This window comes from Neophocaena asiaeorientalis, unplaced genomic scaffold (assembly GCF_003031525.2).
Source record: "Neophocaena asiaeorientalis asiaeorientalis breed wild unplaced genomic scaffold, Neophocaena_asiaeorientalis_V1.1 scaffold598, whole genome shotgun sequence".
NCBI classification, from domain to species: domain Eukaryota; kingdom Metazoa; phylum Chordata; class Mammalia; order Artiodactyla; family Phocoenidae; genus Neophocaena; species Neophocaena asiaeorientalis.
The window spans coordinates 710,262-722,693 of NW_020173036.1; the positions used below are offsets into that span (position 1 = coordinate 710,262).

General features: G+C 45.0%; 1 protein-coding gene across 2 annotated transcripts in view; it reads right to left on the bottom strand.

The window, feature by feature from the left end:
* Positions 1-12,432, bottom strand: part of TBXAS1 (thromboxane A synthase 1) — a 150,452-nt gene that overhangs the window by 108,352 nt on the left and 29,668 nt on the right. Inside the window, exons 2-3 of one of the 2 annotated variants that reach the window (XM_024742512.1) lie at positions 6,570-6,663; positions 3,600-3,652 (exon numbers count right to left, since the gene is read on the bottom strand). In XM_024742512.1, the coding sequence (XP_024598280.1) occupies positions 3,600-3,652; positions 6,570-6,663 (147 nt within the window). Of the gene's footprint in view, positions 1-3,599; positions 3,653-6,380; positions 6,402-6,569; positions 6,664-12,432 lie in introns of those variants that run through there. The other variant, XM_024742513.1, reaches the window with a different exon arrangement.

The window sequence follows — 12,432 nt, forward strand, 5'->3', positions numbered from 1 at the left end:
GTCGTGGTGATGGTAACAAACATTGGTGCTGTCAACCCCTCTCAGCAGAAGGCTTCTCCAGCACTACCTCCCTCAAAGCAGGAAAGGGAGAAGGGGAAGAAGCAGGTTTCCAGTTTGGGGACCCAAACTGACTGAGTTGCTATGGTGACAACAGATAATAAGCATAAATAATGATCAGGTTTGGTTTTCAGGTACAGAGTAAAGAGAAGACCCTCTCTGCACACATTTTCTCCCAACATATAGTACTGCCCTGTCATCTAAGGACACATGCATCTCTGTATGGTATCAACTGCATGGGGTTTCACTTGTCAAATGATGAATCAGTCTACTATTTCAATGTTAAGGGGACCAATATGGGATCAATGATGTTTCCTAATGACAGAAGGAGTCTAAAAGTTAAGACAATTCAAACCAAATCATGTTCTAAAAGAAGGATCTTTCATTGATCATGGTTCATCCTTGCCATTCCCAGTCAGTGAAACCATTTTGTTCAAATTTAAGCAGTAACAAAATCATTTTTCGGGCTAGAAAGGACCTTAAATATAGACTAGTTCAACCCTTTCATCTGAAAAGGTGAGCACACTGAGTCTCACCCAGGTTACAGAGCTCAGACAGGACTTTACCCCACCACTGCAGTGCCTCTCAATCCAGCAGTGGACACATTGGAAAAGAAGTTAGCATTTTAAGTAAGGCTCATCATTTTTTCTAAGGCAGAAAAAGTTGATAGCTTTGTATGAAGAAATTATGCCATCACCTTTCATAGTTTTCCCTTTTTACCAGAGTTGATACTGCTATTTCTCTTTTTACAACCTCACTTGAAACCATTCTCTATGATTTAAGTTTTCTTGAAACGAAAAGGGTACCTTGTGTTAAAGTTGGGGGTGAAAGTTGATTGGACATCCTGTTGTCAAGGAAATCAGTTGTTTCTCTCTCTCTCTCTCGCTCACTCACACACACACACACACACCACCACCACCATCACCACCATCACCACCACCACCATCACCACCATCACCACCACCACCATCACCACCATCACCACCACCACCATCACCACCATCACCACCACCACCATCACCACCATCACCACCACCACCATCACCACCATCACCACCACCACCATCACCACCATCACCACCACCACCATCACCACCATCACCACCACCACCATCACCACCATCACCACCACCACCATCACCACCATCACCACCACCACCATCACCACCATCACCACCACCACCATCACCACCATCACCACCACCACCATCACCACCATCACCACCACCACCATCACCACCATCACCACCACCACCATCACCACCATCACCACCACCACCATCACCACCATCACCACCACCACCATCACCACCATCACCACCACCACCATCACCACCATCACCACCACCACCATCACCACCATCACCACCACCACCATCACCACCATCACCACCACCACCATCACCACCATCACCACCACCACCATCACCACCATCACCACCACCACCATCACCACCATCACCACCACCACCATCACCACCATCACCACCACCACCATCACCACCATCACCACCACCACCATCACCACCATCACCACCACCACCATCACCACCATCACCACCACCACCATCACCACCATCACCACCACCACCATCACCACCACTACACAATCCACCAGTTAATACAGTACCATTTAAACTCTTCATCTGACATTTAAAAATTATTTTAAAATACCCAAGGGCTGTACCCTGAAAATCTGTACAGAAGTACTCCAGGGAGGTAATTCCTAGAACTCAAACTCAGGAAGGCCTTTATCTAATTCTGGGGAAGGCACCGTCCTTCTGAGTCAGTGCTATGTCTCCGAAATGTATGAGACAGTCTCCAAGGTCAATGTCAAGTCAACTGCAGAATGAGACTGTTGGAAAGATAGGTTCTTGAGTACCTCTTATGCTTAAAGCAGGAAGCTTTGAACTAAAAAAAAAGTAAGTAAAGACCAAGCTAAAAGGGGTCTTAGAGAGTGAGGTGGAGTTCCCTATTACTAAAAATATGCACCATCTCCCCACTCTTCCTTTAGAGGAATACATCTCCCTGCTCCATCAGTGTCAGGCTTGGCCAAGTAACTTGCTTTGGCCTCACTGCACGCGGAGCGTGCTTTTTGCCTTGACTTTGGGTTTGGCCAATAGAATGTTAGCAGAAACTTAAAATGTTCTTGCATTTGGGGGCTTGCTCTCTTGACCCTTTGCCTTCACCGTGAGAAGAGCCTGCGCTGGCTTGCCTGCCATTCCAAGGAGGATGAAACAAGTGTGTGGAGCACAGCTGCCCCAGCTGGGCCTGGCCTAGATGAGCCACCTCCCTAGCTGAACCTGCAGAAGCACCAGAAAGCCCAGCTGAGCTTCCCAGCCAGGCGAGCTTAGATCAGCCAATTCCAGCCAACCCTTAGGCGCATGATCAATAATAACTTATTGTGTTTAAATCACTGCATTTTGGAGTAGTTCGTTATCCAGGAATAACAAACTAATCAGAGACCATCTAGTAGAATATCTTCATGTACTACCTTTGCAGTGTTACACAGTAAACTAAAGAGCGATAGCAAACTAAGGAGAACTTGGCCAAAACCATGGATCTCCTGGCATTTCCACAAAGAATACAAGTGAATCCCTTTTGAAAATCTGGGGGAACAAGCGTCATGTCGTGTGGATAGAAAGGCTCACAAACCACTGGACCCCATTAGGATATACAGTAGGGACACCACAGAACTTCGCTGCACCTAAAAAAGTTATCCGAGACCTGAAAATCTGGAAAAGAACTACCAGAAATCATCCATCCAGTAGCTGAGGGAAGCTGCGCGAGAAAAGACTGAAATGTCTAGGACTCCAGTGTGGAAGGATGTGTGCTGAGAATATGATTCAAGTCTGTTCAGTCTTGAATAGGGTAAATGGTCTGATCATGGGTTTGTTTGTCAGATTCTCAAATTTTCTTTTTAAAGAAGCATACCCTGAAGCATAAAGGGGGAAAATACGGGAAAAATCAGGGGAAGGCCTATATTACTTTATGTGGCTGAGAATTAGGGTGACCATGTGACCCAGTATATCCAGGTCAGTCTTTGTTAGTTTCTGCTGTTGTCCTGGGGTAATTGGGAATCGCATCTCCTTTAACTTTCAGATGTGTACTGTGTCGGATAACAGATTATATGGCCATATAGCTGACAGCATAATTTACAGGTCCAAGTAAGGTTTAGATAAGTTCGTGGGGAAAGACTTTCCATGGGTTGTCAAGGCAAATTAGACTGAGGTGTGGAGGGCCATTGTGTCCTTTGCAGCACACCTTTGGCACAGTGGTGAGAGATGGTCAGGGCACCCAGGGCCTGACTCAGATGGTCAGGGTTTAGAGGCTGGGAAGTGGTGCTCCTCAGGCTAGCACCGTGCACACTGGGGACCCCTGAGGTCTTCTCTAGGAGCCCTGTCTATACTGCTGGGCACTCACTTTGTGGATCCTCAAAAGTTATAAACACATGCAACATTCCCATTCTTGTCCTTCCTTCCATATCAATTTAACACACACAAATCAAAATATATGATAGAAGGATGGAGTTTCCCTCTTACCCACTCAGAGGTCCGTACTGCTTTCTGAGCTCCATCTGGCTTTCCCAGAAACCCTGCAGCAAACAGAGCACTGTAGTAAGAATCAGATGAAACAACATTTCAAATATTCAAACTTATTCAGAAAGAAAGTCTGGAATAGTGAGAACACAGTTACATAAACAATAAAAAATAATTGAAGTTATATTGTTTTCAAGTACTTTGGAGTATTAGAATAAACTAGTTGCGTGATGGGCTTCTCTGGTGGCGCAATGGTTGAGAGTCCACCTGCTGATGCAGGGGACACGGGTTCGTGCCCTGGTTCTGGAAGATCCCACATGCCGTGGAGCGGCTGGACCCGTGAGCCATTGCCGCTGAGCCTGCGCGTCCGGAGCCTGTGCTCCGCAATGGGAGAGGCCACAATAGTGAGAGGCCTGTGTACCGCAAAAAAAAAAAACAAACAAAAAACACTAGTTGCGTGAAAAAACAATATTGCCAAGAGAAAGTCTCAGTCAGCTCTGCTTTAATGGACAGAAGATCCTGTTTTTGTATAATTGCTGCTAAAATATTTGAAAATTTTTTGCTTTCTCGACTATGTTCACATTCTCCTCTGCCATTTGGTTTATATTATTATTTTTGGGGCGAAACCTCTTTTCACAGCCACTATATGCGTGAACGTCTGCTGAGTGTACCCAAATTATCACAAATGCTGAATTATGATCCAAGTTAAATTTTAACTAAAATCAACGTATTCAAAGCATAAGAACCTTAGAGCGACTTTATATATTAGACACACTTTGGGGTGGGAAAGGAGGATTCCTGGAGATATACATGGGGTGGAGTAGGGGTAGAGGGTCAGAAAATGCTAGACCCATTGTGCTGTAGGGGTGGAATATGTGTGCAGATATACACAGGGGGATGGTGTGGGTGAAGGCTTGGAGATGGCTGGATCCATCGTGTTGTGGGAAAGAAGTAAACATGAAAATATTCTAAGGTTGGGATGGAGCCCGAGGACAGGAAAATGCTCTAGACTTGTGCTGTGGGAATGGAGTGGTCAGGCAGGTATACAACGTGTGGGTGAGAGTAGAGAGTTGGGGAGTAGAAGAGGTGGATGCTTTTAATGGAAATCCGTCCCAGGCTCATTAAATCTAGCTACGCCGTCTAAGCTTGCCGTCTATCAAAGAAAGCTCATGTGACTATAGAAGTGGTCAATGAAATAACTATGTTCTAGCAAGAACTTGGCAGGGTTTGCAGCTACAAGGATGAGGAGGAGAAAGGGAGCATAAGTGGAAATTATCCAGAGGAAGGGCACAGTGTTCTTGTCACATCGACGGGGATACAGCTTTCCTCAAAATGCTGAGACTAAATTAATTACTCGACTGAAGGCAACTGATCATTTCCCCCCAGAAATATGTGACATTTATTTGCTTTAATTTCCTATCTGGTCTGTTGTTCTGTTTTGGTACTTAGAAATGTCTTCACACTTGCTCCAAGGAGCTCATGGGGAGTCTTGATGAGATGCTGTGTGTGGGCTGAAAGTTGTGGCCTGGCCACCCCTGAGCTAGAGAGGAGAGAAGGAGGCGTTTAAAAAGAACGCTGGGAAGAGAGAAACAGCAGTGAAGAGTGGAAAGGGGTGTTGGACTGAGAAAGGGACAGAAAGGAACAGAAGAGAAACTGAGATGGGAAGGAAAAAGGACAGAAATAGTCTATGTTATTTTCTATCTAACGCCAAGGGCCAGCCTTTCCGGGGGCAGGGGTGGGGAAATCCTAAAGAGATCTTAAGGGGATATTATCAGGATTGGCCCCAATTTCATACTTCCTGCCTTTGTTTGGCTTAATGGCTCTTCACATGCAGGATCTGTAGGCTCCTGATGTCGGGTCTGGTGGCAGCACCCCCAGGAGTTAGCAGAATAAATCATCTGGCTTCTGAGAAAACCCCATATGAGAAAAAAAATAACCTCCGAAGATAGCGTCCTGGGCCCCTATCTCCAAATGCCCTCTGGCATTTCCACTTCCATGTTACTTTGGCAAATCAAAGGTGCCTCCTTAAACCTGCCAACCTCCCGACCTTTGATTTTTGTCAACTCACGGCCATTCTCCCTTGAATCCTCCACACCTAATTCGCCACAAGAGTTACTAATTTTGCCCCCACTGTTCTCTTTCACTCTCATCTCCACCCGGGCCAAGCCCTCACCACTTCACATCCAGACAGACCTCAACAGCAGTTGGATTCTACAGACCTGACCTAAATCCTCCCCCTTGCAGAGAAATCTTCCTCTTTGGTGTCCCCCTCCCCACTTCTATGCACCAGTGATGGGACACGCACAGTTCTTCACTTGCCTTTCTGGACTGTCAGTGATCTAGCCTCTCTGTCTCTCTGTCTCTCTGTCTCTGTCTCTGTCTCTGTCTCTGTCTCTCTCTCACACACCTGCACACACAGTGGTGTTCCCTGGCACTCCCCAATCTCCTCTTTCTAGTCCAGGCTGCTTCCCAAGCTGTGCCCTCTTTCTCACATGGTGCAGTCACACACGTCATCACTCCCCACCTGGTGTGTGTGTCCTTGTCTTTGTGTCTATCGCTCCTGCAGATTCCCTCCTCCAGGAAGTCCTCCAGGATGACTCTAGCCCTGACGGAACTCCCTCTCCTCTGAAGGACAGCCACAGCTACCATCTCTACCACCCATGCTAGCGCTAGGGCATGGGCAACTTCTACTTCTTCCACATTCCAGGGCCTGGCACACCTTCGACACTCATTAATTGGGTTTTTGGATGAATGAATGGATACCAGGACTCAGTATGTACTGACGAGTGATCAGTGAGGGATCATCCTCATCACATAAGAACTGATGCAAGCAGAGGAAGGCTCATTCCGTGGCGCCTTCGCACGTAGACCTCCCTGGGTGTGGGCGACCTAGACGAGAGCAAGGCTTTGTGGGTAAAGCTGCACTGGGCTCAGAGCATCTTATGCCAAAAGACAGTGGAAGGCAGCCCTTACCTGGCGGAAAAATGTCAAGTTTCCAATGAAAGGAGAAGCCTTGGGATGCCTGATGCCCAACTTCTCTAGTCTTGAAAATGCTGATGTGGAGTACCTGAGGGGAAAAGCACATTTTAAAAACCAAGACACAGGTTTGCATTCACACTTCTGGCCCTGTTAGAAATCAGAATTATTGAGTTCACCAGAAGTAAGGGTAGAGAAAGTTTCCAGCTGACAGCATCTAAGGACTGAAGAGGTGGAGGCCTAGAGGTGAGGGAGTGGCATGAATAGAGCTCAGTAAATCCTCCTGATAACAGGCTTGAGATCAAGTCATCCTCAGATCTCTTAGCTGGAAGTCCGCTTAGAGAGGATGTAGCCCAGATGCCCCTTCCCCACCTACAATTTCCGTCAGTAACTTTTTATTAATTAATTAATTAATTTGATTTAGGCTGCGCCGAGTCTTAGTTGAGGTGCGTGGGATCTTCCTTGCGGCGTGCAAACTCTTAGTTGCGGCATGCGTGCAGGATCTAGTTCCCCCACCAGGGATCGAACCCGGGCCCCCTGCATTGGGAGCGTGGAGTCTTACCCACTGGACCACCAAGGAAGTCCCAGTAAATTTTTTTTTAAACCGCACCTTGGGAATTCCCTGGCGGTCCAGTGATTAGGACTCTGCAATTTTATTGCCTAGGGTCCAGGTTCGATCCCTGGTTGGGGAACTAAGATCCCACAAGCCGTGCAGCGTGGGCACACTCCCCCACCAAAAAAAACCCAACCAAACTGCACCTCTCTCCACTTCAGCTCCTTGGCCTTTAAATCTACCATGAACAATGGTCTTAAAAGGCAAAGCAAAAAAAAGTAACAATGGCAAAAATCAGTTCCCTGTGCAAATATGTGGTTTTCCTTGGTCAAAACTGACCCCTGGACATATCCCTCATCACATTCCATGGCCTAATAGAGAAAAATAAAAAATAGGGATGGAAGGGACACACCATGGAGACCTCCTCACCAAGCACTTACAAACTCTTTATGTCTGTTTCCATGGCCTGAAACCATATGGGAAGCATATTTTCCTTACCCCAAATCAGGAAACGTGGCCCGACAGATTTCTGTGCCACTTTCCAGGAGAAAGCGGCAGTCTGAGGAGTGCAGTCTGGCTGTCAAAACGCTGGAATTACTAGGATATTTCAACAGTTTATGGGAACAGAGGGATAACATAGCGAAAGTCAGAATTGGCTTAGAAAAACCTGGACATATGGCTGTAATCCCTAATCAGCCAGCCAATTAGGTCAAAAGTTCAGTTAGTTCAGAAAAATTAATGAGTCAGACTGGGTGTTTAGCATCGTGCAAAGATTAGCCAAATCTCAATTTAAGAGCAAGGAAACATATAGAGAATATTCATATAGCCAGACTTCATAGGCGTACTGGAAATTAAAAAACCCCACTGCTCTAAGACTCACTTATCACTAGAAAGATGGAATGTTTGCTGTAGACTCGGACCTTCCCCTTTGCTGCCTGCTGTCCAATAAGGAGCACTTAAAATAAGAACATCGCAATGAATACTCAAATAGAGAAATGACAGCAGGTTAACTTTTTTGTGTTATTCTGAGCAAAGCATCTACCTTTAAAGTGGCCACAGGGAGAGCCAAGCCAGGGCAGAAAGGGAAAGCGGGTTCTCCTCCCAGTTTTCCTGAGCAAGGTTTCCACCATATTAGCTGCATTATTGGGTTTGAATGAATCCCCAGGACATCACATTTAAGTCCACGTTCAAGTGTAATTACAAACCACACTCAAGGGCCATGTGTGAATTACATGGATTAGTCATGCCAACATTCCTCTTCATTAGTGCGTCTGCCAGAGGTTGACAGCAGAATGTGTAAAAGTGATTCAAGTAGACTATGATGTTTTAAATAACCCCCTTCACATGTAAGAGGCAAGACCAGAGGAGACTTACCAGTCCACTTAACACTCCCTTCAACATCCTCAAATCTGGTTTCTAGTTCATTTTTTCATCAGTTTTTGTGAATTATTTTCTAAATGTAATCTCTAATGGGTAGAAAGAAATATGTCGATCTTGGGCCACGTAATTACATCTTAATTTTGTAATTAGATGTCTTGATTGTCTAATTAAAGGACAAGAAGTCTGTGCCTAATTACACATGCTAATTATCATGCAAGCCCATGCCCTAATTATGTAACTCCACTTACAAAAATACCACTGTGTGTCTCTGCACAAAATTCAGACATTTCCAAGCATATGGCATCAGCAGAGAATGTTCTGGACACAACCATAAACTTCAGTTTGCAGCCTGGAGTCAAGTATAGAACTTAAGTGTCTTCAGCTAGGAATTGGCCAAATGTTGCCATCAGTAACTAGAGGCCTTGAACTAAAATCTGCAGGGAGAGATCACTGTCTCCAGACTTCTGAGCAAAATTGCAAAGTGGGTTCCATTTGCTCCCACTTCCTTCTCTGCATCCATGTTTCATATTCTCTGATCCCAGACTCTGTTCTGTCTCAACAGGCTCCTAAACCAGAATCCATGGACTTAAGGAGTTAGGGGTTGAATTGTGTCAACCGCCCCCCCACTGCCGTACCCCCGTAAAATAAGTTGAAGTCCTAACCCCCAGTATTTCAGAATATTACCTTATTTGGAGATAGGGTGGCTGCAAATGTAATTAAAGATGAGGTCATACTGAAGTAGAGTGGACCCCTAATCCATTACGGCTGGTGTCCTCATAAGAGGATGTCATGTGAAACATGGAGACACAGGGAGAATGCCATGTGAGGACAAAGGCAGAGATTGGAGTTACATGGCTGCAAGTCAGGAAACGCCAAAGATTGTCAGTAAACCACTGGAAGCTAGGAAGAGACAAGGAGGGATTGTTCCCTACAGATTTCAGTGGGAACATCATCCTGCAAAAACCTTGATTTCAGACTTGTGGCTTCCAGAACTGTGAGGCAACAAACTCTGGTATTTTCAGCCCCGTTTGTGTTACTTTGTTATGGCAGCTCTAGGAAACTGGTACACCAGGAATACCCATGAATCAGTTTTAGAGAGTCAATGAAAAAATAATTTTTTAAAATGTCTCCTGTTACCTTAAAAATTGTCCTTGTGGGGGGCTTCCCTGGTGGCACAGTGGTTAAGAATCCGCCTGCCAATGCAGGGGACACGGGTTTGAGCCCCAGGCCAGGAGGTTCCCACGTGCCGTGGAGCAGCTGAGCCCATGCGCTACAACTGCTGAGCCTGCGCTCTAGAGCCCGTGTGCCTGGAGCCCGTGCCCGGCAGCAGGAGAGGCCACCGCAATGAGAAGCCCACGCACGACAACGAAGAATAGCCCCCGCTCGCCGCAACTGGAGAAAGCCTGCGCGCAGCAACGAAGACCCAACACAGCCAAAAATAAATAAATAAATCTATGATTTTTAAAAATTGTCATTGTGAAAGAAATTTTTTATGTCAAATTGGGCCGTTAAGTCCTGAGCCATCAAAAAAGTGCTGGTGGCCAGGGATGCTAGTAAATCAGGTAATAGGCAGACATCATGTAGCCACCATTTCTCAGGGCTGGAAACCATCTAGCGATTTTTAGAATAGCTTCTCTTTGATGGGAACTAATGCAAGTGTATTCCACAATTATGAACATGAACATCTATCATTGTTTACATTAAGGATACTTAAGTTGGAAAACGCCAACGGAAAGGATATGTAGTAGCTTCAGATAGCATCCTTTGGTTTTACTTCTACAACCAAAGTAGTCAGTTATCCCTATAGGATACAAATCCTGCAGTACCAGTGGTGCTCTTTCTACTGTCCATTCTCAAAATAAATTGAACCACATGGGATCATTTCCAACATAAGAAATTCCCCAATACTTTGTCTTCCCCAAGACAAAGCCCTTTCTTGATGCATTCAACAAGAGTGGTCAGCCCATCGCTTAACCCAAGAAGCCACTCATGATAAATTGGGGGACATTTTGATAAATTGTGTATTAAAGAGATGAGCTGATTGAGGTTGGAGCCAAAGTAGAAAAGAGTCAAACGATGGCTTGTCCTCCAAGAGTCCCTCATTGTGTATCTTAAGCAGCGGCCATAGAGGAGGAGTTGGTTTCTCTCTTCTGTGCTTCTGGGAACAGCCAGCCATAAAGACATTCATTATGTCTTCACAATCCCTGTCAAAGAATGTCTACTTAGTGAGCTGCTTTTGGAAATTTCAGTGGCTATTTATATTTTTGAAATGGTGAAAGATTCTTTTGGCAAATATCAATTTTCCTGGGATAAAAATCACGGTGTTCCAGGAAGAGGTAAAGCCCGGGGGGTGCGAGGTAACCCACCTGTCCCAACTTTGAAGAAGAGAAGCCCTTTGTCATGGTTACTCTACGCTTGGTGACATGCACGACCATTCAAGGCTTTGCCAGCAATTCCATAAAAGGTTCTGACCACATCAGAAACTTTATTAGACAAGGGCTTACATTTTTGCCTCTTCAAAAGATTTTAAGACATTGGAGCTGAAGATGAGGTTTGCTAGCTTTCCAGAAAATGAATCTTGAAATGCTTGACAGAAATTTGAGCCAAAAAATCTAGAAATATTAGGGAGAAAGCCTACCCTCATCTTATTATAATTGTAGTTTTTTCTGAGTATATTTTTTATATATCTGAGATCCTGTTCTCTATAATTTTTTTCTGTTTCTCTATATTTCCACTTTTTCCATTTACCATAAGGAAAAAAATCTCCATGTTATGAATCCTTTATGAATATTATTTTTATGGCTATATATTCCTCTTGTGGACATATCATAATTTACTAAACTATTTTTATTGTTACATATTTAGGGTGTTTTCAGTTTTTTAGTTAATTTAAGTTATGCCACAACAATAAACATCTCTATGCGTCGAGCTTTTCTGACCTTTACACATGAAGCTTATCCAGATCTGAAATCCCTGAGTCACTGGTTTTAAACACTGGCGTGCAACGCCAAACTGCTTTCCAGAGAGTTTGTCCCAGTTAGTCTCAGTGTCAGTGTATCCATTTCACCAAACACTCTCATAAAGTTTTTCCAAATTTTGTAGACACATCAGTATATCTCGATGTCTGCATTTTTTTTTCGTTCCTAGAGAGAGAGAGAACATTTTTTGCCATCCCTTGTCCTCCAACTTAAAAAATATTTCCCAGCTTTGAAATTACTCTTCCTTTTTCCCCTTTATTCCCACCACAGTTTATCTAGGTGGCAGGCAGAATTGTGCTACACCAATTGGTTCAAAAATTAGTTGGGGGCTTCCCTGGTGGTGCAGTGGTTGAGAGTCCACCTGCCGATGCAGGGGACACGGGTTCGTGCCCGGGTCCGGGAGGATCCCACATGCCGCGGAGCGGCTGGGCCCGTGAGCCATGGCCACTGAGCCTGTGCATCCGGAGCCTGTGCTCCGCAGCGGGAGAGGCCGCAACAGTGAGAGGCCCGCGTACCGCAAAAAAAAAAAAAAAAAAAAATTAGTTGGGAAATGAGCGGTCATGAATAGGTGACTGTGAGTTGACTCCAAGCACACAGTTGGGTGGGGAGAGGAAGATTAGCAGATGAATTCTGAACAGACTTTGTTTAGAAAATAACTAGCTACAGTCTTGTTAGTTGACTTTAAGTTCTGTTTCCTTCTTCCTTGCCCCATTCTTCCCCTACAATGACAATTAAAGAAACTATATAGAAATTGCTTCAGTCATGCCTCAAGACAGGAGGTCTTGGAAACAGAGTTTCCATATGAGGTCTTCTCAGTTCCCCTTTTAGCACCTCATCTTTCTTTTCACATCCTCATCTTCATGTTCAGTGCCCTCTCTTGACCTTGCTCTCAGGGCTGGAAACCATCTAGTGTACATTCATTCATGTGTCAGTTAGTAGCAGTTAGGTT